A 27,544-nucleotide genomic window follows, 5' to 3' on the forward strand; every position below is an offset into this window, starting at 1 on the left:
TTCAGACTGTGTGTGTGTGTGTGTGTGTGTGTGTGTGTGTGTGTGTGTGTGTGTGTGAGAGAACATTCTTTGTGGCTTGGTGATGACAGTTAAATGAGGAATGGGTTATCTGTAGTTGTGAGTGGAGTGATTGCAGTTGTTGGTATGTACATCTCTTCAGGTGAAGCAGTCTAGGAAGAAGCCCCTCCAGGTGAAGACTCCTCGGGCATTACCCAGCATGGAGGCGCAGCAGGTGATCCGTGCAAACGCCTTGTTCCTGCTGTCACTGAGCAGTGCCGCTGAGCCCAGCATGTTGTGCCACCACCCTCCAAAACCCCTGCACAGCCAGCTGCCCAGCCTCAAGGAAGGTGTCAGTGAGGAGATGCCCAGCAAGATGGGCTGCCTTTACCTGCAGACACTTGCACGGTGCGTAGTTCTGTGGGTCACTGTGGTTTATACATGTCTTATATACCTGTTTTATGTATTGCGCATTATATAGGTATTGCAGTCACCTATTCTGTTGATAGTGTTGCCTTTGTAGGTCAGCGTATCTAATTTAGATATATATAAAAAAAAAAAATCAGTCAGCTTATTACAAAACATGGTTATTGTAACAACATTTTAATGATTGTCATTGTGTTCAGTCTTGTTCCATCTGTGCAGTAGTTTCTGTAATTTTGTGTTCTGCTTTCCATTGACAAGTCTGACTGTTACTATGGTAATTCCATTTAGTCTTGAAGTCCTGTAATTGAACACATGCTGGTTTGACTTCATGTTCAGCTTTGCACTGACTATACTAATTTGCACCTAAAATGTCTCCTTCAGGCATCACACAGAGAACTTTGCAGCATACCAGGATGACAACCTCTTTCAGGATGAGATGCGGTATCTACGGTCCACATCGGTCCCTGCTCCCTACATTTCAGTTACCCCAGATGCCTGTCCCAATGTGTTTGAGGAGCCTGAAAGCAACATGAAGTCTATGCCACCAAGGTATTGTACTGTAAAGTACATAGGTTGGCACACTAGTGCTGAGGTGCACTGAGAAACAGTCTGGCTTGTTGATATTGTAAGCTGTGTTTAGAGGTACATTACTGTGACTGTTGACGCAGATGAGTGACACTTCTCTTTCCCCTCAGCCTGGAAACGAGCCCCATCACGGACAGTGACACAGCCAAACGGGCAGTGTTTCAGAGGTCCTACTCAGTCGTTGCCTCGGAGTACGACAAGCAGCACTCCGCCTTGCCGGCACGGGTGAAGGCTGTACCACGACGTAGGGTTCACAGCGGGGATGCAGGTAAAGCCCCACTGAAAACCCAGGTGGGGTGTGGCAATGGCATCTCAAGTAAGCAATTGAGGAATTGAACAAGCAGCATGTCTTGAGTTTAAATTCTCTTCCGTCTTATTCTAACCTTCGAATTGGAAAGCAGAGGGCTTTACAGTACAGTACAGAAGTGGAAAAAGCACTTGTGGAATTGTTCTACAAGTTTTTGTCGGCAATCGAGCAATAATTTTGGTATTTATCTCCCGTACCAGAAGTGGGCTCTTCACTGTTGCGGCACCCCTCCCCCGAACTTTCCCGCCTCATTTCTGCCCATGGTTCCCTGAGCAAGGGAGAACGGAACTTCCAGTGGCCTGTGCTGGCCTTTGTCATCCAGCACCATGACCTGGAGGGGCTGGAGGTAGCAATGAAGCACGCACTTCGAAAGTCTGCCTGCAGGGTGTTTGCTATGGAAGTAAGTGAATCCCAGCAGTATACGTAATTAAATAGTTGTAGGTAGCTTAACATTGTAAGTCGCTTTGGAGAAAAGCATCAGCAAAATGAAAAAAGTAAATATGTTACCCAGTGATGGTGCTCATGTACATTTCCTCAGTGTTTAAAACTGAGTGACTGAAGGGAAACCTGAATCTTGACTTGTCTGTTTCCCATCACCAGGCATTTAATTGGCTGCTGTGCAACGTGATACAAACAACCTGTCTGCATGACATACTGTGGCACTTTGTGGCATCTCTTACCCCTTCACCTTTTGAACCAGAAGAAGATGATGAGGAAGAGAATAAGGCTGGTAGAGAGAACACAGAGCAGGTGATGCTTCCTCATTGGTTTTCATCCGTTCTTGCTAATGTGTAAATGAGTTTTCCAGCCGGCATCTTACTTGATTAAAATTGCATCTGTTCCACACAGGAGAAAGACCTTGGCGTTTGTGAGCATCCACTGTCAGACATTGTGATTGCTGGGGAAGCGGCTCACCCTCTTCCCCACACCTTCCATCGCCTCCTCCAGACCATATCTGACCTCATGATGTCTTTACCAAGCGGAAGCTCCCTGCAGCAAATGGCTCTCCGGTATGATGCCCACACCGTCCTCCTTCACATTGTGTACTACAGTTGTCACACCCATGTTAAACACATCTAAATTAATTCCTTACATTTTTACACCTTCACTTACCTTACTTATTCTACCTTGTATACATATTTTTTTTTTTGTAAACTCCCCACACCCATGTCTAGAATACTTGTTAAATTAAAGCAGAACTGCATAGCATTAAATTTTGTCTATGTGGAAGGACAGTTGTTTCTAAGGAGCCTTTTTTTGCAGGTGTTGGAGTCTGAAATTCAAACAGTCAGATCATCAGTTCCTGCACCAGAGCAATGTCTTTCATCACATCAACAACATACTCTCCAAGTCAGACGATGGGGACAGTGAGGAGAGCTTCAACATTAGTGTACAGTCTGGTTATGAAGCTATTAACCAGGTGAGGCCTGGGATCAACAGGTTTTCCGTATGCATGAGACAGTTTGATTTCGGTTTAAGGTGAATCTTTAAAGAGGGTCTTTGTCGTTTTAGGAGTTGTGTGTGGTCACTTGCATGAAAGACCTTACCAGTGTTGTGGACATCAAGACCTCTAGTCGGCCGGCCATGATCGGCAGTCTGACCGATGGTTCTACAGAGACTTTCTGGGAGTCAGGAGATGAGGACAAGAACAAAACAAAGAGCATCACCATCAGCTGTGTGAAGGGCATCAACGCATCCTCTGTCTCTGTGCACGTGGACAACTCTCGAGACATCGGGGTGAATCTCAACTTCGCTTCATTGAGCAGAGATGGAGTACACGCACTATTTGTGTGGTTACTCTGTGGCTCGGACCACTGTATACTGGGGAGCCAATACACCATAGAGTGGGCTCCTTGGGATACAGTGATCCAAGCAACAGAGTTACCACACATCACAACCTCTTTGCTTATTCTGAGTAACAGCTTATTCAGATGATAATATTTTAAGCAGACATTTATATTTTAAAAAAAGTCTGTCTGTGGAACAGTGAACATGGTGTTGCCCCTATTGTCTACAGAACAAAGTAACATCAATGACGTTCCTGTGTGGGAAGACGGTTGAAGACCTCTGCAGGATTAGACAGGTAAAGATCACTTACTCTCTACACAGTGTTAGCTTCCAGGTCTTCTGGAGATGGAACATAACTGTTTGATGTGTGTATTTTCCACAGCAAATTTATATGGATTATTGTTGTATTTAATCAATGCTGTTAACTTTGCATGTATAAAGATGATTGACATTTCAATGTTTTTGTTTCAAGGCAAATATAAAATTTAGTACAGTGGATACTCGGTTTACAAATTTAATTCGTTCCATGTATTCATTCGTCCTCTGAAATTTTCGTACACCGAAACGAATTTCCCCGTAAGAAATAATGTATAACAGAATAATTGGTACTACGCCCCCAAAAATATTACTAAAAAAAAAATCACTTTCCTAACCAAATCACACAAAATAACCGTAGTTTAACCTACCTAACACAATGTTAAATAATATAAAAGACAAATCAATACAATGAATGAACAATACAATAGAATAAAATGAACATTTGACTGCACTTTGAGATCGGTGTACAACTGCCTTGCCTTCTCGCAAATGATAGCTTCGGACATACTGTCACCCGCTAACTGCCTCATTTATCCAGATAAGCAACAACTTCTCTACATCCTCGATGGCCTGAGACTGTTGCTTTGTTAACACTGTCACTCCTTTGCTTAGGGTATGCACAGTACGTACTTACGCTAAAGAAAATCACAAAGAATTTTTCGAACGCGTGCGCGAGAGCTTTGGATACGAGATGTTCACAACGTGAGGCTACGTATACAACTGATGCTTGGCGGACATATTCGTTGTCTCCCTACTCGCCCGATACTTCCTGAAGCGTACCCACGCGTACAGGTTCAACCAGGATGTTTGTGCTCTGAGGCAATCTTTTGAAAACCGAAGAAGTTTACGAATGCATTTATTCATAAACAGAATCGTACGTACTGAATGTTCGAATACTGAATTCGACAGCCTTAGCTGTTCGCGTGCTGTTCGTATTCCGAGCCACCATCCGTATACAGAAACTTTTTTTTTTTTCCTCCATATTTGAACTTCGTACTCTGAATTATTTGTAAAAAGAGACGTTCGCCAACCGAGGTTCCACTGTATTTCCATTTATGGAAAATCGTAAGAACTGAATTCAGGGTTCAGTCACCTGTACTCCTCATGGCACACTCTTCCTTTCATCAGATGGACCTGGACTCACGGCACATGGGCTGGGTAACCAGTGAGCTCCCTGGGGGAGACTGCCACATCATCAAGATTGAGCTCAAGGGTCCAGAAAACACATTGCGGGTGCGACAGGTCAAGGTTTTGGGTTGGAAGGATGGGGAGAGTGTCAAGATCGCCGGGCAAATCTCAGCCAGTGTGGCCCAGCAGAGGAACTGTGAGGCTGAGACGCTGCGGGTGTTTCGCCTCATCACATCACAGGTGGGCCAACTTGTCATTGAGCAAGTGAGGAATCTCAGGATATCCAGATCATAATAACCCAAACCTGCCACTAAATGACAGAAATGTACTGCCTTTCATTTAGGTGTTTGGGAAACTGATCTGTGGAGATGCAGAGCCAACCCCAGAACAGGAAGAGAAGAATTTGCTGTCTTCCCCAGAGGGAGAAGACAAGGTAAGTCTAAGGGGAAACTCTTTGAGGATGGGCATAATACAGTTATAAGGATTGCTTATAAGGCAGTTACTGTGGTCAGTTTAGGTTTAATGACTGTTTTGTTTTTTTCCCCAAATATTGCATTGTTTTTCAGGCTCCATCTGATGCAGATTTGAAAGAACACATGGTGGGAATAATATTTAGCAGGAGTAAGCTCACCAATCTGCAGAAACAGGTATACAAGCAGGTTCATGCACTTGGCAAGTAGTCCACAATCACCTTTTGCACAAGGCCTGTGCACTATTGCTCACAGGTGGATGATAGCCAACAGAACATTTTCTGTCTACTACCTCATGTTTTCAGGTATGCGCCCACATTGTCCAGGCCATCCGCACCGAGGCGACACGTGTGCGTGAGGAATGGGAGCATGCCATCTCCAGCAAGGAGAATGCCAACTCGCAGCCCAGTGACGAAGACGCCTCCTCAGATGCCTACTGCTTTGAGCTCCTTTCTATGGTTCTGGCTCTGAGTGGCTCCAATGTGGGTCGCCAGTACTTAGCCCAGCAGCTAACCCTGCTACAAGACCTCTTCTCCCTGTTGCACACTGCCTCGCCCCGTGTGCAGAGACAGGTTAGCTGTTGCCCAGAAATACCTGGCCTTGGTGCAATCAGCTGCTCTCTTTTGATGTGTGCTAAGCATGTTATAGTTGACTGTCCCTCTGTCTCTTGCAGGTCACCTCTCTACTCAGGCGTGTGCTTCCCGAAGTGACCCCCACCCGCCTGGCCAGTGTCATTGGGGTGAAGGCCCTGCCGCCTGCAGACATCAGCGACATCATTCACTCCACAGAAAAAGGCGACTGGACCAAACTGGGCATCTTGGATATGTTCCTTGGATGCATTGCCAAGGCACTCACTGTGCAGCTTAAGGCCAAGGGTACCGCCATCGTGAGCACTGCTGGTACTACAGCTGGCAAGGGAGTTACAACTGTCACCCTCCCAATGATCTTCAACTCCAGGTGGGTAAATGGAGTCTTAGATGAAGCAAACCTGCTGTAGTTTGTCTATAACCCATTCACATAGCATTGGCTTGATACACTGTGTGGAAGTACTTTGGGTGTTGCCTGATATGAGCCTTACCCATTCTTGACCTGTGTCTAGCTATGTCAGACGAGGGGAGAGCCACTGGTGGATGAAGGGCTCCACGCCGCCCCAGATCGCAGAGATCATCATCAAACTGGTCAAAGACATGGCTGCAGTGAGTGCCAACCTTTTACTATAGTATTAGGAGCCAATGGAATGAGTGGCAATTCCTTGCCTTTTGGTATTTATATTGTCATAAAACCTGAATGCAGGTCAAAGTGCCTCTTTTCTGTTCAGTGTAGAGGTGATGTAAACTGTCTGTATACATGTAATTCTTCTGAATACAAGCACATACGAGGCAGTTTTTATCAGGAAAAACAGTTGTGTATCAGCTGTATGTTACTAGAAATCAGCACTGTTGCATTTGATTTTCTGTAGCCGTCATGTAATCTATTTGTTTTGCTTCTGTGGTGCACAGGGACACCTGTCAGAGGCCTGGTCTCGAGTGACCAAGAATGCGATAGCGGAGACTATTATTGCCCTCACTAAGATGGAGGAGGAGCATCGATTCCCAATGCGCTGCATAGCAACCACAAGGGTATGGCCACCATTTTGTGCATTTCAGATACAGTTTGGTTTGTGATGTATTTACGTGATGTTTTACTTTCATAACAATATGTCCTACTGTACTCTAAAAGTTTTGATACCTTCAGTCTAACATTTTTGTGGGCTGAGTGTGAGTGAGTCTTGGAGAAGTCGGTGAGTTGTGTGCAGATTGCATTTTGTTCACACTACTACCCCCCCCCACAGCTGTGGCTGTCGTTGGCATCTCTGTGTGTGCTGGACCAGGATCATGTGGACAGGCTGTCCTCTGGCCGCTGGATGGGCAAGGATGGCCAGCAGAAGCAGATGGTACTGCAAAGCAGAGAGCAGTGGAGATCTCCAAACTCTTACCATTTTTATAGTAAAGACATGTGTTGCTTAACGACGGGGGTGCATTCTGAGAAATGCGTTGCTTGGCAATTTCGTCGTGAACATCATGGAGTGCACTTATACAAACCTAAATGGTATAGCCTCGATACAGTCAAGAGACGCGGTAAATGAGATTGATGATGATGCTGCTGCCGCCATAATAAAGCATACTGTTTTACAGTAAACTTTTATAAGTAGAAAGTAAAATAATGATAAGTACAGTATAGTAAATGCATAAACCAGTAAAATAGGGGTTTATTATCATTATCAAGTGTTACCGGGTAGGCTCCGGTTCCCCGCGACCCCGTATGGGACAAGCGGCTCTGAAAGAGAGAGAGAGTTTTATGTACTCTACATAATTGCATGTGCTATACTTTTATACGACTGGCAGCGCAGTAGGTTTGTTTACACCAGCATCACCACGAACACGCGAATAACATGTTGCACTGCGACGTAGCTTTAAGAATTTTTCAGCTCCCTTATAATCTTATGGGACCACCATCGTGTATGTGGTCAATTGTTAAGCGGCGCATAACTGTAATCCATATTAAAAAATACTATTGTAGTATTTGTTTTGAAATTTAACATTTCATGTAGGTGTACATTAAAAGGAATAATTTAAATACTTGGCCATAATTTAGCATCATCATCTATTAGTAATTGTGCATGTCCTATTCTTGCACTTCCCAATAGCCCATGTGTGATAACCATGATGATGGGGAGACAGCTGCCATCATCCTGTGCAACATGTGTGGGAACCTCTGCACAGACTGTGACCGCTTCCTCCACCTGCATCGCCGCACACGGTCCCATCAGAGACAGGTGAGCTCCTCAGGCACCCTTCAGAGTAGACTGAAATTTACAGAGAAGGTCACGCCTGGTTGTGTGGCAGTATGCAGAGTAATCCAAGTTTTAAGAACTGACTGTGTCTCCTTTCTACTAACCCTCAAGTGTTTTGTGTGAAGGTTTTTAAAGAGGAAGAGGAAGCCATTAAGGTTGACCTTCATGAAGGCTGTGGGAGGACCAAACTGTTTTGGCTGATGGCTCTGGCTGATTCCAAGACCATGAAGGCTATGGTGGAGTTCCGTGAACATACAGGTATCATGCGTCATCACGCGTGGCGCTTATTTAGATAAAGGTCCTTAGACGAATGTTTGTGAAATTCATCTAAGTAAAGTATAAGAGCAGAGACCCCTGCTTGATTTGAATGTGCTGCATAGGTTCAGGCCCCCAACTGTTTTCCAAGCTGTTGCTTTCCCAGCCTTCAGTCCTTCATTTTGGAGTGTATTGATTGTTTTTGTGTTTTCCAGGCAAGCCAGCCTCCAGCAGCTCAGAGGCGTGCCGCTTTTGTGGCACCAGGAATAGCACAGAGCTGTCGGCAGTGGGCAGCGTGTGCTCTGACCCTGACTGCCAGGTATAAGCACAGTCTTCACAGGTCACTGGCTTTTAATATCCAGGCCTTTATTGAGAAACAAATATTCACCTGTAGAATTTATATTTTGATCATTAATATACAGTGAATTTCTCTGCAGGGATTAACATAAATTCGATCCTATCCCACCCTCATCATGGAGAGCTACATCCTATACAAACATAACTGCTTTCGTATTTATTCATTTAACTGATGTTTTTCTACAAAGTGACTTGCAATGTTAAGCTAGACGATGCCCTCAACTTACAGTGGAGTTCTGACAATCTTGTTTTCAGTTGACTTTGTTGTTAGTCCCAAAAATCCTTAATACCGGTAAACCTTGAGGATATATAAACAATTAACATGCAGGATTGCTGTGTTGTATAATAGGACTTTGTTCTGTTTTTTCAGCAATTTCACCAATTATTCATGTTAACTCTAATTTAAAATAATGATATCAGTTCAGTACAGTATTTTTGTGATGTACTATTAGTTTTACTTTTAACTTCTAAATAATATCTTTTACTTTCTCTTTTCTGCACTGCCAGAATAATCATGTTTCCCATTGCTGGCCATTTTAAATAGAAGTAACTTGAATAGAATTACAAACTAAATGTTCTTTAACTTTTTTGTAAATATAATGCAATTTCTGATAGATGCACTGAGTGAATGAGTAACAGGTACATGTGCCTTTTGGCAATGTGGCCCACCAATGTTAATGTACAGCACATGGAGCAGTCAGTGTCAAAGTTTCTGACCAAACCTCGGGACTTGAAAAACAATATAATTAGGCTGATGCACCCATCATAACTCCAGGTTGCCATAAGTCCAGGATTAACTGTATTTATAATTCTTTACCTATTTATACAGCATTTTTTTTTTTATTTTTAAATGTAGCATAAGTACCTTGCTCAAGGATACTACAGCAGAAGGTGGGATTTGAACCTGGTCCTTCAATTCCAAAGGTGGCAGCTCTAAACTCCGCAGTACTTGCTACCCCAGCATTCTTTACCAGCTTCTCAGTCAGTATAATAATAATAATGTTCTTCTTGCAGACTTCATGGCCTCACTTGCACCCTCTGTGTTTGCCCGCCTCTGCAGGAGTATGCCAAGCTAGCATGTAGCAGGACGCACCCGTGTGGACACCTTTGCGGCGGAGTGAAGAACGAGGAACAGTGCTTACCTTGCTTGCACGGTTGCGATAAGAGTGCTGCCAGCCTGAAGCAGGACGCAGATGACATGTGCATGATCTGTTTCACAGAGGCGCTGTCGGCTGCGCCCGCTGTCCAGGTCTGTTCTGCTCTCGTTTCTTTTTTATTCACGTTTCCTTTTTGATTTCATTTGGCCCACATGTCTTTGTGCAACATTCCCTTTTGTTGGGTAGTTGAGGAGGGAGGGGATATTTTCAGTCAGGTTTGAGGTGTGTTAAATTTAAGGTCCTTTGACAGAAAAGAAACCACAAGTCAGAACTACATTTCCTGTAGTGGCAAATATGAGCGCCTTCAGTATCTTTAGATATAGTTCTTTAGAGTAATTATATGAAGTCTAAAGAATTGTTCTGTGTTCTGTGTCTCCAGCTGGACTGCAGTCATGTGTTTCACCTCCAGTGCACCCGTCGAGTTCTGGAGAACCGCTGGCTCGGGCCCAGGATCACATTTGGGTTCATGTCCTGTCCCATTTGCAAGGTTTGGTTCCAGTACTCATTGATATTTCAGCTGTGAAGCAGATAGTCATTTCAGCAGTCAGTACATTTTCTTTTACTGCATTTTTGGTTAGAAGTAGCCTAAGAGTAAACCCTTGAATCAAGTGCGTTTTCTTTTTTCCCCCCAGAACAAAATTAACCATTCTGTTATCAAAGACCTGTTGGATCCGATTAAAGAGCTTTATGAGGATGTCAGACGGAAAGCTTTAATGAGGCTGGAGTATGAAGGACTACACAAGAGCGAGGCCATAACCACCCATGGGGCACGCTTCTACAACGACCCTGCTGGCTTTGCCATGAACAGATATGCATATTATGTCTGCTACAAGTGCAAAAAGGTTTGTGGGGCTCCACCACTCAGATTTTTTAATCTCATCCATAACTGTAACAAACTGCAGCTGATGTAAAGTAGCGACAGTAAATTGTCTCGTAAACTATTTTAAAGTAAGGCCACGGTTAAGGAGTTCAGAATCAGTTATATAGTATGTAAGCAGAAGGGAATATGGACTTCCAACCAGAGTGACTTGGAGTTTTAAATACACTTTGACCTGTAGTTAATCTTGCAAAATGATACCCCAGCATTTATTTTTCATTGGGTTTTTCTGTTTTATGAGCAATGTTATTTTCGCTATGTTTAGAAGGTATTTAAGCAGTCTTGTTTGCTGTAGCTGGTACATTTCAGAAATTTATGACCCAACTCCGAAATGGTATTGTCTTTCTATACTGTGTATAAAAAGACAAAGTGGTATATCTGATGTGTTGAGTATGGGATTAACAATTTATGAGTGTATTAATATGCAGAAAGGACTGGTTTGTCCTTTTTACATACTAACCAGTCTATGCCTGCGTGTGTTACCTGCTTCTCTTCAGGCCTACTTTGGGGGCGAGGCACGATGCGACGCAGAGGCAGGGCAGGGGGACGACTACGACCCCAGAGAGCTGATCTGTGGAGCATGCTCAGATGTCTCCAGGGCACAGGTCAGTAGAAATTCAGTTTCACATGTCCCACAGTTCAAGCTCTGCTAACAGCAAAGTATATGTGGAGTTCAATGTGGCTTTATATACTGCTAGTTTTTATCAGTCAGTATTCTCTCTGATGAGAAATATACTGCTGTTTCCCATTTTCATGGGTGCTCATAATCTCTGTTTTTGTGTAGATGTGCTCCAAGCATGGCACAGACTTCCTGGAGTACAAGTGCCGCTACTGCTGCTCGGTGGCAGTGTTCTTCTGTTTTGGGACAACACACTTTTGCAACGCCTGCCACGACGACTTCCAGAGAATGACAAGCGTCCCCAAAGAGGAGCTGCCCCACTGTCCAGCTGGTATGTACTCAGTAACTTCCAGTTTTGGTTCTGAAATTACCCCATGTACTCATGCTAGTATTATTTCTTGCTGAGCTCTTAATTTGTTTCCCATGATTATGCTGCTTTAAATCCATTACATGATCCAAATCACAATGGACCATCTGAGGACTACGATTTTCAGTCATGAAACAAAATTTATATTAGTGTCGGAAACCTATTGCAACCACTACACAAATAAAACTGAATTGTTTCAAATTATATATATTAATGTATGATTATATAGATATGTATGATTATACACATATATATATATAGTATATATATTAAGAGAGGCTGTTAAGAGTCCCCCGTTAATGTGTTGGTTTAACATTATTTAAGTTGTTATACATTCATGTAAATACCTCAATGAAGCCTAATTAATCAAATGCTCATTTGGGGAAAAATGTGATTGCAGTGTGGTAATGTTGCCCCCCTCTCCACCAGGTCCTAAAGGGAAGCAGCTGGAAGGCACTGAATGTCCCCTGCATGTGGTCCATCCACCAACAGGAGAGGAGTTTGCGCTTGGCTGTGGAGTGTGCCGAAACGCCCATACATTCTAGGCCACTGGCAGCTACCACCTTCTGGCTCATGACTGCAGATGACGTGGTTACACCTCCCCAAGGGGACACCTTGGTGTTTGATAAGAACTAGGACAGGGTCTAGCTCCTCAGCACCAGAGCCTTTGTATATTCTGATCCGTGAAGAAAAGAGAATAAATGAAAGTCAAAGTCAAGGAGCCTTGTAACTTAATTGCATGCTGCCGATGTACCCCTCGGCTCCCATAAAGGTTGTACAACTCCTGGCCACTGAAGTGTAATAATGCATTTTCGGAGGTGAATATGAAAGAAACTGCTAATACCAATTATTGCTGAACACTGGGGGAAAAACCCAAGACATTTCTGTACTTCCTACTTCTGCATTAGGAGTACAAAAATATATTGTTTTAAGTATACTGACTTTTTTTGTAATTCTGTACAGTATACCCCTCTGTCTAATGGTGTGATTTAAAAGAGACTGTTAAGAATGTTATGTTTGGAAGACCAATGTATGATTTATCTAATCTTGTATATAATGATGGTATACAAAATAGGTGTATTCCAAGTTGCTACTTTACACTTCAGTTTTGTTTGATATTCTGGGTTATGTTTTGAGCCTGACCTTTTAATGAAGTGCAATACTGGGTGTGCCTCCTATCTTGCAGCTGTAAACAATGGAATGTAAATGTCAATAAAGCCACTGTACATTTTTATACAGTGATACATGATGTTGTGTTCTCCCCATGTAAAGTGTCAGATTACTTCTGTACTCAAAATTGTCTGCGGTGTCTAAAAACTGTATATCATGGCCTATTTTCAACTTTTCGCTATGTTGCGTGGTACAAGCCCTTTTCCTGTACTTTTAAAATGACACAAATGGTCAGTATACTATACATTGTGTCGTAGGGACTGAAAACTATTTTGGGCCAGTCTTCTCACCAAAAATGAAATTGTGGATTGAGACTGCTTTACTTGTATTATGCATAATATATTGGATGAAATATGAATAGGAGACAAGCATAAGGGTTCAGGAGTCGGCAGAGGACAAGTTCATGTGGGTTGTGAAAATAAATACAGCTGCTGTTAAATGATTAATACTTGTAAATTTGCTCTGTATTATCTTCTGAATGGAGTGAGATGGTAATAAACCAGGTTCTCTGTTTGGCAAGGTACACTCGCAGGGACTCTTGAGTGTTTTTGAAGCATTCTTCACTCACTATCCCAGACTCCTGGGTTTTGCATAAAATGAGCCCAGCAGAACTAAACTAAAGTGTTTTTTTTTTTTTTTTTTTTCCCCCTCCATGTGCTCAAATTCTGTTTTGTTTACACGATTAGTGCTTTTGTACTTTGGTTAAATGAAGCTCATGAAGTTTGGAAATCATCGAAATGTGTGAATTGTGTAAGGGCATGTTATGTACAGTTGTTCTGAAGGAAAACATCAACCATGTTTCATGTAAATAAGACAAGGCAACGTAATGGGCAGTGTGTCACACAACTCAGGAATATGTTATCTTAAAAAAGTCTCGGAAAATACATTTCAAAATTAAGATGGAATATAAAGTAGCATACTTAAACTTCTACAGGTGCACTAACTTTATGAGGAAGGAAATCCCTGCTCTTACGCCTTCTGCAAGATGTATGGGCTACGTTACCCATAATGCACCGGTTTCTAAAAGAAATCGCTGTTGCGTCCCTTGTTTGTCAACCATAATGCGCCTCTCGAGCTGTTGCGCCCCTCCTTGTCTTATGTTTGGACTGCATCACCCATAATGCACCACGCTCGTATCGCAACATCACAACGCCATTTTCGACAATCCGTCAGGCGGTTTGCAGCAGCAGAGAGCACCGAAGGAATTGGGTCATAAGACTGACCGTGGGCGACTGCGAACTAGGATTCTTCAAGAAAGCGCGGAAAGCCTTCTCCGGAGAGCCCGATGCGTGCGGTGGCCGGCAAGGCTCGGACGAGGCTTTGCAGTGCGGGCCCCGGGTGAGAGAGGGGAGTCACCAGTTGTGGCAGCGCGGACTAACACGAGAAGCGCACAGGTGAGAGGACTCGAGGCGAGGGCGGACGGGCCCCTTGCGGTTCGGTCTGTCGACGGGCTCAGACAGTACCTCTCCAGGCATATTAAATCCTCGCTTAGCGCCTTCTGCTCTCGCAGTGTTAGATGCGCAGTTTTACCATGACTTACCTATGCAGGGTTCAGGGTAAATCAGCATACTCTCTGTACTAGCACGCACGAGCGTAGCTGCGAGGGATTTCACTGAGAGTCTGGACGCAAGTTAGCGGACGCTTCTCTTCAGTAGACAAGTTCAAGAATCAACTAGCGACGAAAATTATTTACCGAGCAGCTCAACCTCTGTGTTGCAGGGTTAATGAATTTTTAGCATAGTTAGAAGCTGTAATAAGCCTGCTGGCTGGTGAAAATATTTTATTAACATTTTTTTTTTTTTAATTTGGAAATTTGTGTGTGTGTTATATGTTACTGTTTCAGTGATCGTTGAAATCATTTGAAATTAATTGCAGCCACTGGAACAAAGATATGTAGCAAAGGGTGTATCATTATCGATTCGTATTGATTGGTTCATTTCCACAGGTAAATATTTGAAAGAGTATGCAAACATGAAGGCTTGAATCATGTAGTTAGTTGTAGCTGGTATTTCATTAAAACAAATAGTAATCACAGGAGATGTTTTAATGCTGACACTCAGTCTGGTGTATGTTATATATAATGCTATCCTGGGTGGAACAGCACTTACTACTTAGCACTATAATTTTGAATAGTGAAGAATATGAATGTATAAGTCGTAGTAGCACAAACATTTGATTTTTTTTTTTTTTTTTTTTTTTTGGGAGGTCCCGCACCATCCATTTTAGTTTAAATTTGCTGGGTTCATTATGGTGGAATATATTGGTAAGAAATTGTGACCGTGCTATAAACACCCACAGGAGAGCAGCTCGCAGAACATGCTAGAAAACCCAGAATCGGCTGCCGCTGAGCGAGCTCCACCTGACCCGGACTTGCCGAATGACCGCAACAAAACGGGAGTGTGACGTCACCGTACGCAGTGTCTTGGCTGCTTAATCGCTGTTGCAGTTGGGGATTTGAACAGATGTCCACTTTTACGCTCTTAATCAAAAGGTGTTGCGTTGATTTGGCCCAGTCAGGTAGCCGTAGAAATGTGGTCCGGGTTTGACATGAAAATGTCCATAACACACAGTGTGACCCATAACAACAAGTGGAGATGGAGCGCTGGGGTATTGCATTTGTTCGTTTTTAATTTATATTTGGAATCTGTTTACGTTTGATTATAATAAAAGTAGTAATAATAAGTGTTTGTATCCAGCAGGTGGTGTGGTCTTTAGATCTGTTGCCTTTTCGGACCCAGGTTTGAAACCACCCCCCTGCTGTTGTAGACCTTTTTTTTTTTTTTTTTTTTTTTTTTTTTTTTTTTAAAACCCTTAGTTTACTGCAAGACCCTTTCAATCCCAAATGTGCAATCATTACACTATCTGTTGCCCCTTGCTGATGTGGAAATATACTATAATCATTTGTTCTTAACTCAGTTATTAAAACTGTATAAAAAGCTTTCATAATATGAATACCCATATTCTAGCATTAATGATATTCATTTGATTGCGAGATTAAGGCTTCAAGTGTCAGTGCTACATAGTGTTAGCAATGCTACTTTAGTGCCTGATGGCATAGTGTCTCCCTGCTTTCCTGAGATTAAGATGTCTTTGAAGACTCTGTGAAATGAATTTTATGTCATCAGTGTCTATGAGCAAAATTATGAAAATGTTTTTGTATGGGCTATACCCTTCCTCACAGCCTCAGCTTCCTGGATAGACTCCAGACCTCCATGGCCCTACAATGGCCAAGTGTTTTTTCTTTTTAATGAATGAATTAATTAATAATTGTACATAAAACATTCAAAAACTAGATTGAAATCATTTTTACAACTAATATTATTTTTTTTATTGTCAAGCATGAAAATATTATTTTGGCTATTTATTTTAGGTGATGTTTTTTGTCAAGGAACTGTCTCCCCCCCCCCTTTAAGAAATAACAGTAATTTGACCCCCTCACAATTGGAATTTGCATAGCTGTGATTTATGTCATTATGTAAGGAATGATTGTATTTGATCAATTTATATAGTGACACAACAACAATGGAGGCAGAGGGGGGATTTCGGCCACCAGTTTTAGGTTGCAAATTCCATTTCTACCAATTCTTATTGATTAGCAAAATCATAGCACAACGTGTTACATATTTACTACTACACTTATTCATTTAGCTGATGCTTTTCTCCAGAGCGACTTAGAACGTTAAGGTATTTACAATTATTTACCCATTCATACAGCTGAGTAGTTTTACTGGAGCAATTTTAGGGTAAGTACCTTGCTCAAGGGTACTTCAGCCAGAGGTGGGGATTGAACCCGCAACTTTTAGGTTCAAAGGCGGTAGCTCCAACTACTACGCTACCAGCTGTGTAGTGCTGGTGTAAACAAACCTACTGCACTGCCAGTCGTATAAAAGTCTAGCACATAGAATTATGTACAGTACATAATACTTGATAATGATGATAAACACGGTGGCACAGCAAGTAACGGTGCCTTCTCACAGTGCCTGGGTGGTGTGAGAGGACATGGGTTCAATCCCCGCTCAGTCTGTGTGGAGCCTGCATGTTCTCCTTGTGTCTGCATGTGTTTCCTCTGGATGCTCTGGTTTCCTCACACAGTCCGAAGACATGCCGTTCCGGTTCCCCCATAGTGTGTGAGTGACAGAGCGAGTGTGTTCCACTTGTGTATGGATGAGTGACCCAGTGTAAGTAGTGTATCTAGCAGTGTAAGTCACTGCGGTGAATAAGGTGTGTTGGTTGATAACGCTACATAGAGTTCGCTGGAGGTTGCGTTGGCGAAAATGTCTGCTAAATAATTGCACATGTAAACATCTATGTTACTGGTTTATGTATTTACTATACTGTACTTTTTTATTGTTATTTTACATTGTACTCTTTCTGCTTATGAAGGTTTACTGTAAAACAGCATGCTGTGTTACGCTGACAGCAATGTCATAAAATCTCATGTTTACCGCGTCTCTAGACTGCATCACGGCTAGACCATCTAGGTTTGTATAAGTGTACATGATGATGTTCGTATTTCTCAGAAAGCATCCCCGTTGTTAATAGAGAAGCTACAATTTGTATGGACAAAAGACAGAGACAAAACCTACTAAGCAGCAAGTGAAGGTACCCATGGAGAAAAAAAGTCCCCCCCCCCCCCCCCCCCCCACAAAGAGGCTCAATGTGCTATAAAAGTTGAAGGCATTAGAGTTGATGCATGAAAGGTTTTAGGATTAGCCATTTTGTACAGACATGCATCTACCTCATTTAATCTGCTGCAGAGTCAAAGCATAATACGTACTGTAATACTCTTTTTTTTTTTTTGATGTTATTGAATCTTGTCAGGGACTTAGATTTGTGTAATTTTTTGGAATGCCATTTATGCTGTTTACTTGAATGCTTAACAACAGGGTTTCTCTTGTGTGGTAATCGTCATCCTGGCCTTGCAGAATGAAGAGAGGTCGGAGGGGAGACGAGGGGAACAGCAGCTCGTCTAGCGGATTTTTAGAGGCAGCATCCAAGAAGACGCGGCCACTGGAGGAACCCGAGGATTCGACCTCCACCTGGAGTCTTTTGCCTCAGGAGATCCTGCTGCTCGTCTTCCAGCACCTGCCCCTGCTGGACCGGGCGTACGCCTCCCAGGTGTGCCGCAGCTGGAACCAGGCCTTCCACATGCCTGAGCTGTGGAGATGCTTCGAGTTCGAGCTGAACCAGCCTGCCAGCTCATACCTGAAAGCTACCCACCCAGACCTGATCAAACAGATCATCAAAAGGCACTCCAATCATCTACAATATGTTAGCTTCAAGGTGAGGAAGTTCAAAACCAAGCTTTTCTAGGTAAAAATTGTATTGTTCTTCAGAAGCTGATTTTGCTGGTACGGTCTTAAATTATACCGTTAATCCTTCATGGATTTTCTAGAAATGATAAACAGTGTCATTTATAAAAGTAGGCAGTGCCTTGAGGTAAAATAACTAAAGGAGAGGCCCTTAGTCACAACACGGGAGAGTGCGCACATAAACAGAGCAGTGCTTGGGCTTTACTCTCTTGTAACAATCCGAATGGGAGAGCAGCAATGGATGTGGGATTCAGCTTTAGACAGCAGTACCTTCTGTGAAATACAGAAATAAGATTCCCCTTCCCCTTTGGTGTTAGTTGTGTTGTGAATATATAATTCGATGAGAAACACGTTCTTTGCTGTCAGGTTCCAACTGTCCAAAGACATAGCACTAATTTTCCTTATCATCCTCCTGGTGTACCTTGGTCCTCTCATTAAAAGATATTGTGTGGCACGAATCTGTACTGAGATTAGACAGCATTTGATTTTACCCCTCTGTCAAAACTAAAATTCTGTGGAGCATTGGAATAACTTGCAGTGGGACCCAAAGCATCTGATTGCCCTTTAACTACAGGACTCTTAGAATATGTTTCCTGAAGTGATTTAGAATTTTCAGAAGACTGTACAGTAGGGTTATTGGACTGGTTCCTTGTGTTACATGCAAATAGTCAAGTTATGAATTTTTAAAGACATTAAATATTTTCTACTTTTCCCCTCCAGTTCCAATTTTACATTTTTTTTCCCCACCAGTTTTCCACAAGTGTAAATCTGAAAGTATCGGCAGTATATTTATAAAAAGATATTATTTATAGATAATTTTCACTTCTGACTTTTGCCCTTGTAAAATTTCTGCCTGTAGCGAAATGAATATAACCTGTATTTTCTTGCCAAAACTAAACACACCCAATCAGAAAAGGAGTGTGTGACAACCTTGCTTTCACAGTGTATAGTGCTTGGGTTTGGTGTCCTGAGTGTTGCTTATCCATGACCATGAGTGTTGCACATGATTACAGTATAAATCAACACTGGCATTGTGTTTATGTCCCAGGTGGATAGTAGCACTGAATCAGCAGAGGCTGCCTGTGATATCCTGTCACAACTAGTCAACTGTTCACTCAAGACACTTGGCCTCATCTCAACAGCTAGACCAAGTTTCATGGAATTACCAAAGGTACCATGATGATTGTTTTGGGATGTGTAGCATTTTTCCAATAAGACTTTTCTGGTGGTCATATCTCTATATTACTAACACTGTTTCTCCATTTCATTTCACCCCCTTTGTCCAGTCTCACTTCATTTCGGCCCTGACGGTGGTTTTTGTCAACTCCAAATCCCTGTCATCTCTGAAGATTGACGATACCCCAGTGGATGATCCATCTCTGAAGGTCCTAGTGGCGAACAATAGTGATACTCTGAAACTGTTGAAGATGAGCAGCTGCCCCCATGTTTCTCCTGCAGGTATGGAGTAGCGGTGCCCCACTCATTTTATGCATTTCTCCATAGCAGGACATAACTAGAAGTACATGAAAAGTTTAAATCTAGTCGTAAAGTAATTGCAGCCAAATTGGTATGCTAGATTCCTTGCCTTGCTGCAGATGGTTATAGCAGATTTTATAGATGATTCAGCTATAAACCTATAGCAATTGAGATGCAGAAGGGAATAGAACAACAGCTCAACTTTAATATGATTTAAAAATATAGCCTGACATCACTAGAACATCTAGGTTTGGAGGATAACTGCCACTGAGTATGTGTTGCTCTGGTTGGAAAGTGAGTGTAGTAGGTCTTGTAACATGATCTGCTGACAGAACTATGGGTCATTCATACAGTTTGTCAAGGCATGCTGTTGAGCTACAGTTTCCCCATGATGGTGTGTGTTCCAGGGATCTTGTGTGTGGCGGACCAGTGTCACGGCTTGCGTGAGCTTGCCCTCAACTATCATCTGCTTAGCGACGAGCTGCTGCTTGCACTGTCCTCTGAGAAACACGTGCATCTGGAGCACCTGCGCATTGATGTGGTCAGTGAGAACCCAGGCCAGACGCAGTTCCACACCATAAAGAAGAGCAGCTGGGATGCCATGGTGCGCCACTCGCCCAAGTTCAACCTCGTCATGTACTTCTTCCTCTACGAGGACGAGTTTGACCCCTTTTTCCGAGACGAGATCCCTGTTACTCACCTGTACTTTGGCCGCTCTGTCAGTAAGGAGGTGCTGGGCCGAGTAGGCCTGATGTGTCCGCGTCTGGTGGAGCTGGTAGTGTGCGCCAACGGGCTGCGACCCCTAGACGAGGAATTGATTCGCATCGCTGAACGCTGCCAACAGCTGTCGGCTATTGGCCTGGGTGAGTGTGAAGTCTCCTGCAGCGCCTTTGTGCAGTTTGTCAAGATGTGCGGCCGCCGGCTATCGCAGCTCTCCATCATGGAGGAGGTGCTGATCCCCGACCACCAGTACACCCCAGATGAAATCCACTGGGAAGTTTCTAAGCACCTGGGCCGCGTCTGGTTCCCAGACATGATGCCCACCTGGTAGAGCTACAGCTGAACCCTGCCTACTCGAGCCACCGAACGCTGGCAGGATCTGCTCAGTACTTGCCGAAGGGACCGTGCACGCAAAGTGTGGAGTCAGAATGTCTGTGACTTTACACTTTGTTTAAAAAAAAAAAATAAATAAATTCTCGTGGCCTTCTGGATGTGGTCATGGTTCTGGGCTATAATGAGGTTTATATACATTTCACTTTCTGCTTTTCCCTACCACTCTCTTTTTGCTAGCAGGCTGTGGTGTGTGTAATAGAGAATAAACACTTCACAGCATGTCCGCAACCCCACAAAACAACCACATGTGAAGGAGCACAGGACAAATATGAGAGTATCCTTGGTTTTAATTCCTCAAGTTCGAAGGATAAAATGAAATTACAGTCCATAGCAGTTGCTAGACAAGGGTTTTTTTTTTTTTTGAAGCAGCTTGGTCTGTGTGTATATGTCTATAAAAAGTTTACCAAGCTATTGTTGTATAGAATGAGTGAAATCAAGTTAAATGTTAAGTAAACTTTACATTCTCTTTTTTACAATGCATATAGGAAGTTTTTTTTTTTTTTTTTTTTTTTTTTTTTCTTCCCCTTTTTCTTTTCTCATGAGACCTGCCTCAGGCTTATTCTCAGTTGTAGATTGCAAATTTTTGGGGGAATATAGAAGAAGCAGATCAAAGTTAATAACTGTGTTGTCTCTAGGGTGCTCTGTTAGTCCCTGTCAAAAAAAAAGCGTGTTCTGTTCCCTTAGCCCAGTAGTGTGTGCCACATTAAAGCTGCCCATTGCACACTCTGGGAGGCTGGCGGGGATTTGGGGAACTTAACTGACACTGTGCTGTATGGTGGCTTCATGTGGGAACACAGAGAAACCCTTCTGTTCTTCTCCTCCTACAGCTTTTCAGGTGCGATGTATAACCGTACTTATTACATGAACATAGGATCTGGATAATGGAGATGGTGGTGGTATATACTGTTGGTTTGGGATTTTGTGGAGTTTGCAAATTGAATGCTTTGTAATTTTTTTGTGTAAATTGCTGGTGTACAGATCTGTTTTTACTGCATTAAAAAAGTCTGTCCCTGAAATTTTTCCAGCCTAAGAAATTCTATGTGTATATTATTTCTAGAATGTAATAAGCAAAGGTGAATTTACTATAAAGGAATTAAACATCACAAAGAACAACTACTTCAAGTTTCTAGATTGGTGTGGGATGACAAATATTCAGATAAAAATGGTTGCAAAGGTGGAAAAACATTCTGATGTGCTTTAGGGAAGGCTAAATACTAATGTCACCATTTAAGCAGGCAAGTAGCTTATGTATTGACTGAACGTACGCTGTGACTTGTGTATTTTCAAAGATGTAAATAGGCAAATACGAAGGATCCAAAATAGCACTTACTGCTGTTATTTATGCTTTCAGTGCTGAGGTAGATACAGTAACTGAGTTTTGGGAGGTTAATCACTGACAATATTTAAGTGAAACTCTTATTTTCCTCTTGATAAGGAAGCTCATGGATATTTTGTATATAAAATGCTTTGTGTTGGATGGTGAAGACAGTTGTGTGAGTATATTCCTGTCAGACCCTTTGCAGGATATTCAGGTTATCGTTGGCAGTCGGTATATTTCGTTTGAAAATGTGGGCCGAATCCGTTAGTGTACCAGTTTATACTTTTTTCCACTTTTCAGGTTATTTTTAATTGGTAACCATGTTTGATTATACTTTTAACTTAGTATAAAAGACACATTTAAAAAATTGATTGGTATAAGGTTGATACAATAAATTCATTGGTCTGTGATTCCTTTATGTAGATTTTTAATTTTGTCGGTTTGAGAGCATTGAAGATTTGTGGTAATATAAGTACAATACCTGAGTATTCATTTGAAATGATTTACTTCTATACATGTTCTATGTGCAGACATTCTGGCAATCTATTCATGTTACTTTGCCACTTTCTGTACTATACTGTGTATCTTGGCTCATTTTATGGTTCTTACCTGCTCAGTCTGGACTGACAAACTAGTGTTCTGTACAGAATTGGAAACGTTGTTAGGCTGTACTCTGCATAGGAACATACACATAACATTGAACCTTCGCAGAGAAGTTGATTCTATTCCAGTTTGGAATGGACTGTGCAGTCTCCAAGTCTTTTTGCAAAGGCCACATTTTTACAGACACCTGCTGTTTTATGATTATTTTATTAACATTTTTCAATGATCCTGCAAGTATTGCCATTTCCCATGGCACTTTAGGTGTGTAATTGTATATGCAAAGCTGCGTACTGTTTGTTCAGGTATAATTTCAGCATTTAATTGCTAAAACATTTACAACAGCAGAGGCTTAAATATTTTTCTAAGTATTGTTTTGTCCTTAAACTGAAATCTAATGTGGTGGAAACACTTTCTGGAATTGTTATGGAATGTAAATTACTTGATTTTGGTGTTTTCCCATAACCACTCTATTAAAGACATTTTGCTTCATATATTTAAACATGGATATGTGACCTCTTTTGTATGTTGGCTTTAGTTTGGACTGAATGCAAAACTTCAATAGTAGAGATCTGACACCCACATTACGCTTAACTAAGGTGACTTTCGACTCAACACCAAAGTATGCTGCGTCAGTAACCACTCATACACTATTCTAATGACACAGATGGGTACAAATCTTTTACTCAGCTGATCAAGTTGTATTTGGTTTACAGTTTTAAAGAAATGTATGAAAGCTATATAAATTTAGCAAATATACAGACACCCCTCAACCTACGCAAAAAGACCATTCTTCTCTTCCCCCCCCCTTTCAGATAGGCTACCTTACCCTAGGTATTTGTTGCAAATACAAGTATAAAAAAAGTTACATTGCTATAGACAATCTTATTTCCAGTTTCATCTCCAAACTGATTGCCGTAGGCAGTCGAGATGGTTCTTGTTTGCCTTCAAGTGTATGTTTACCAGCACACACTGGCAATAATGGAATTGGTAGAAAATACGGGAAGGAAAAAAAAAAAAAAGCAACACAAGGAGATGCATCCACAGCTCTAAACACACAGGAACGGGGAAGATGCAGATTCCTGCCTTGTCTGGCTACACCAACTTGTGCTTAACATACAGTATTTCTGATGTTTTACGTAAGCACTAATGCGTTAGAGGCCAGGAAGTTTTTTTACGTAAATCCAGATTTACACGGGGGGGTTTCTGTACGCAATTTCCAATAAGCACTCTCTCAAAAGAATTTTTATATCTCTCCAGTTTTACCACTAAGCTCACTTTGTTGTAGTTTATATCATTCATTCACTCCAAGCAATAAGCAAGAGGATTTTACAGGTGTCCTGAGGTGCACAACACAGAATATACATAAGGCACTGTGAGAAACTGAAACCATAATGTGTTGAATACAACTTTTGTTCCATAACACTAGAAACTTCACTACAAGCATGGAAGAAAAATTTAATACTTTGCAAGCACTCAATTTGGCTAGTATGCAACAGAAGCATTAGGAATGCCAGCACAGAAGGCTTTTTCTTTTTTGGTTCCCAACACTTTCCAGTCCCCAGCAACAGGAGATTCATGGCAAAGGAACCTCTTCATAGGTGATCTGGATGTAAGGGGGCTTCATTGGCAAGTGCCAGTACTCAAAATTGTAGAACAGGTAGAAGCTCTTCTCCAACACCACTTTACCAAAGAGCTCAATTAAACTGCGGATGAAGTCTTTGACTGACTGGTGTGGACGGAAGTTGTAGTAGAAGTTTCTGATGTCCTCAGCCAGAGCTTTCTTGGAAGAGTCCCCGAAGATCATGCTATCGTTGCCCAGGAAGGTTGGCTCTCCGCTGAACAGATAGATCTTGGTGTAGTTTGTCTGGATGGTACTTGACAATTTTACGCCTATTTCGGCAAGCTTCCTGTATGTACGGTGCACAAACTGGGAGCAGTCATAGGAGTCGAACCACGTGGTTGAGTTGGGGCTGGGCTCAGCTCGCACGGTCCATGTCTCATAAAATATCCCTGTCTTGTTGTCATCCTGCACCCACTGAGCCATTGCATTAAACTGTGCACCTGAGCAAAAGAAAGCAAATGTGAGATCAGAAATCCTTTGCAAACGAATTAACCCTTTGTTCTCCAATTTTCCTTTACAATCACAGCACTTTCAAGCATTTAATCCTGGTCTGAACTATATTTTATAAGGCCAGTAGTGCTGCTGCAGTACCCCTGAGCAAGGTACTTACCTTGATTTGATACAACTAGAATACATGCATAAATTGTACTTTTGCTGAGATGTACGTCACTTTGGACAAAAGCATCTGCTAAATGAGTAAATGTAGAATACCCTGCCTGCTGAAGAAATTAGTAAACATCATAAAGCTGATTACTGAACACTGCAAGTTGCCTTGGATAAAGGCACCAGCTCAATAAAAACAACAGTAAGTTTTACCTGACATCTGGCCGACCTTCTCCAGGGTCCCATTCTGGGTCCAATGCACATCGTCTATCCCCTCGAAGAAGCAGGCGGCTCCCTGGTTACACCAGAAGGGGGCGCTCTGGGCCTCTCGTATGTGCGGGAAGGTGCAGTTTCCTAACTGAAAGAGCTCGTACCACTCCATGGTGTAATTCTTCCCCGTGGCACGGCTCCTGAACCCAATGGCGTCGTGCATAATGTGCTGGAACGAAACGAAAAGAACGAGTCAGACACGAGCGTCGCCTTCCGGGCGTCGGCACAAGTGGACGGAGTTTAACGGAGACTTACGAACTTCCCCAGAAGATCTCCGTATTTGAACTCCCAGACTGGCGTCTGCAGGCGAAATATGTCGATGCGGTCTGAAGGTGCCATGGAGGGCATACGGCCCTCGCGGTCCCCGGTGGGGCAGAACGGGTACAGCGCCTGGCAGTAGGGGTCCACTTCGGGACGGTGATCGAAGCGCCTTTTCGGAGGATCAGTAACCACACACGCCGTCAGCACTTTGACACTCACTCAGTTACAGACACTGCACACACGCGCCTCTCCAAGTACACACACACACACATTTTCAGAACCGCTTGTCCGGGGTCACGGGGAACTTAGTCTAAATGCCCCGCTGAGAAGCAAAAACCGTTACCGTAAACCTCCTACTGCGCGACCCTCTGAATAATTACAACACCAAACAACTACAGGTTCGCTTATATGAACTCGTTAGCTTCATTTTTTACGTTTAACAACAGTCAATGTCACACGAGCAGCTAGCTAGTAGTAGCTTCGCCTTCGACAAAAAGCGCAATACTTTCCCGTACCCTCCTCCTTAGCAGACTAGGATCGAAACCCGACAACACACTGTCACACAGGTAATTTAACAATGATTCCAATCGAGTTTGCGATTCGCAGATGTACCTGTAAGGCACGGGCCATTCCTGGCGTCCATGATCTGTACGTCTACAGTAAATGCAGTCCAGAACAGTGATTAAAACGGCCAAAGATAAAGCGAACATCCTGTCTTTCTCCTGGAGAAACCGATCGAGTGCGGTCCATGGAGTGATCACATTTCCAACAAGTGTGTGAGTTAAACTTAAACAACAGCTCTGGAACGGGACTGAAGCGCTCATCTCATTCTGTCAGTGACAGACACAGAGCGTTGTTCCACCTCCTCCTCCTCCTCCTCCTCCTCCTCTCTGCGCGTTTCCTTTCTCCCGCTGCTTCCTGATTTCGGATTAAGTCCGTCAGCTGAGCGCAACGTGTCGCACCTACTAGGTGACCTAGTGCCCAAATAACAGGGCGATTTTAAACTCGGGAACTTGAGCGCGTCGGACCGTACACGCGTACTAGTTCGGTCACACTCACAGGCACTGCATTGTATCGCTCTTCCGGGTTCTGAGCACATGACGGCCTGAAAGCCTCACGTGATGTACACTCTTCTTAAACCACGTGACGCCAATATGACTATTCTTTGTGTTAATACTTCCAGTAATACTAATGTGCGCTGTAATAAGCTTACACTTGGTTACATGCCTCTAATTAGAGTAGAAACTATTTAGAATGTTCTAATGTTATGAAGCATGGATAACTTAGTGTTTCTTGGGACAAGCGGTTTCAGAATATGTGTGTGTGTGTGGGTGTCGTTATTCGATCCAAAGCAGCCCTGCGCTATTACATTTCCTCCGCCATGCTTGACAGAAGGTTTAAGGACTCCTCAAGCATGTTTTCTTTAGCTCGACGTCTCACAAAGTTTCATGCAAAAGGTTGGACACCCCTGGCTAAACTGCACGTTGTGGTGCGCTGCGATCTGGGTTCGGAGAGTACAAAGGAGGACACGAGGACAGCGTTAATTACGACCATTTTTGGAACACGGCAAGAGATAAGGGCGCGAACACGGACCTCACGCGCTGGATCCGAGAACCTGTTTTCCTCAAGAAGGTGCACGTTATTTTTTTCTCCTCAACTTTATTTCATACCATATAACATAAGAATAAGAGTTAAAAACCCTCCAAAATTCTACATTACAAATCACAGACACAAAGTCACATCCAAACACACTGTCCACAACCACTTGTCCTAAGTGGGGTCGCAGCGAACCGGAGTCCAACCCAGCAACACAGGGTACAAGGTGGGAGGGGACACACCCAGGATGGGATTCCAGTCTGCTGCAAGGGACCCCAAGCAGGACTTGAACCCCAGACCTGCCACGCAGCAAGGCCCGGCCAAACCTGCTGTGCCACCACACCCCCCACATCCAAATATTTCATCATAAACATGAGCCCATTCACTCATCTAAGCATCATCTCATCTCACTAATACAAAGAGTGTTAAACATCAGAGTTTAAAAACAAATATCCACTATGACAAGAAAACCAGGGACTTTAAAACTCTCAACCATTAAAAGTGCTTAAAAAAAACAAAAAATATGTTACACCCACAAGAAAAGTACCCAAGCACCCATGTGAAACTTCTACAATTTGATTTTGCTGTCATTAAAAACCATAAACATTCATACAATACACATCTAAAACTTAAAACATTAAATCTAAAATGGTACAAAACCTACAAGTTAAAAATCAGTCATTCAAACAGTTTTTTCAAGCAAAAATTTCAATCCTC

At 42.7% G+C, this 27,544-nt stretch overlaps 3 protein-coding genes across 9 annotated transcripts in view; 2 read left to right on the forward strand and 1 right to left on the reverse strand.

Annotated features, from left to right (window-relative positions):
* LOC108920533 (E3 ubiquitin-protein ligase MYCBP2) overlaps positions 1-13,175 on the forward strand; it is a 69,033-nt gene extending 55,858 nt beyond the window's left edge. For all 7 annotated transcript variants that reach the window (XM_029258058.1, XM_029258060.1, XM_029258061.1 and 4 more), the window contains 26 exons: positions 161-405; positions 805-972; positions 1,119-1,276; positions 1,516-1,715; positions 1,916-2,065; positions 2,165-2,325; positions 2,579-2,735; positions 2,828-3,052; positions 3,333-3,398; positions 4,550-4,789; positions 4,893-4,982; positions 5,116-5,196; positions 5,325-5,591; positions 5,693-5,976; positions 6,119-6,215; positions 6,519-6,638; positions 6,851-6,952; positions 7,706-7,834; positions 7,978-8,110; positions 8,323-8,426; positions 9,525-9,713; positions 10,001-10,108; positions 10,254-10,463; positions 10,996-11,103; positions 11,283-11,448; positions 11,914-13,175. In XM_029258058.1, coding sequence (XP_029113891.1) covers positions 161-405; positions 805-972; positions 1,119-1,276; positions 1,516-1,715; positions 1,916-2,065; positions 2,165-2,325; positions 2,579-2,735; positions 2,828-3,052; positions 3,333-3,398; positions 4,550-4,789; positions 4,893-4,982; positions 5,116-5,196; positions 5,325-5,591; positions 5,693-5,976; positions 6,119-6,215; positions 6,519-6,638; positions 6,851-6,952; positions 7,706-7,834; positions 7,978-8,110; positions 8,323-8,426; positions 9,525-9,713; positions 10,001-10,108; positions 10,254-10,463; positions 10,996-11,103; positions 11,283-11,448; positions 11,914-12,029 — 4,074 coding nt within the window. In that variant the 3' untranslated portion in view covers positions 12,030-13,175. The remainder of the gene's footprint in view (positions 1-160; positions 406-804; positions 973-1,118; positions 1,277-1,515; positions 1,716-1,915; positions 2,066-2,164; positions 2,326-2,578; positions 2,736-2,827; positions 3,053-3,332; positions 3,399-4,549; positions 4,790-4,892; positions 4,983-5,115; positions 5,197-5,324; positions 5,592-5,692; positions 5,977-6,118; positions 6,216-6,518; positions 6,639-6,850; positions 6,953-7,705; positions 7,835-7,977; positions 8,111-8,322; positions 8,427-9,524; positions 9,714-10,000; positions 10,109-10,253; positions 10,464-10,995; positions 11,104-11,282; positions 11,449-11,913) is intronic.
* A 603-nt stretch (positions 13,176-13,778) lies between these two features.
* On the forward strand, positions 13,779-22,245 carry LOC108920566 (F-box/LRR-repeat protein 3-like). The gene is made up of 5 exons (XM_018729412.2): positions 13,779-14,048; positions 17,580-17,937; positions 19,015-19,137; positions 19,253-19,424; positions 19,850-22,245. The coding sequence occupies exons 2-5, from the start codon at positions 17,581-17,583 to the stop codon at positions 20,491-20,493; spliced, it is 1,296 nt and encodes a 431-aa protein (XP_018584928.1). The 5' UTR covers positions 13,779-14,048; position 17,580; the 3' UTR covers positions 20,494-22,245.
* A 1,391-nt stretch (positions 22,246-23,636) lies between these two features.
* On the reverse strand, positions 23,637-27,032 carry cln5 (CLN5 lysosomal BMP synthase). The gene is made up of 4 exons (XM_018729411.2): positions 25,844-27,032; positions 25,226-25,400; positions 24,914-25,139; positions 23,637-24,537 (listed from the first exon to the last, which is right to left on the reverse strand). The coding sequence occupies exons 1-4, from the start codon at positions 26,053-26,055 to the stop codon at positions 24,050-24,052; spliced, it is 1,101 nt and encodes a 366-aa protein (XP_018584927.1). The 5' UTR covers positions 26,056-27,032; the 3' UTR covers positions 23,637-24,049.
* Between the last annotated feature and the right edge of the window lie 512 nt (positions 27,033-27,544).

Source organism: Scleropages formosus, chromosome 14 (genome assembly GCF_900964775.1).
Source record: "Scleropages formosus chromosome 14, fSclFor1.1, whole genome shotgun sequence".
In the NCBI taxonomy this organism is placed as follows: Eukaryota; Metazoa; Chordata; class Actinopteri; order Osteoglossiformes; family Osteoglossidae; genus Scleropages; species Scleropages formosus.

Coding starts and splice junctions, on each gene's coding strand:
- LOC108920566 (XM_018729412.2), top strand. CDS start 17,581: ATGAAGAGAGGTCGGAGGGGAGACGAGGGGAACAGCAGCTCGTCTAGC. Junction 17,938..19,014: donor TACAATATGTTAGCTTCAAG/GTGAGGAAGTTC, acceptor TTTATGTCCCAG/GTGGATAGTAGCACTGAATC. Junction 19,425..19,849: donor CCCCCATGTTTCTCCTGCAG/GTATGGAGTAGC, acceptor TGTGTGTTCCAG/GGATCTTGTGTGTGGCGGAC.
- cln5 (XM_018729411.2), bottom strand. CDS start 26,055: ATGAGCGCTTCAGTCCCGTTCCAGAGCTGTTGTTTAAGTTTAACTCAC. Junction 25,401..25,843: donor GAATGGCCCGTGCCTTACAG/GTACATCTGCGA, acceptor TCCTCCGAAAAG/GCGCTTCGATCACCGTCCCG. Junction 25,140..25,225: donor GAGATCTTCTGGGGAAGTTC/GTAAGTCTCCGT, acceptor GTTTCGTTCCAG/CACATTATGCACGACGCCAT.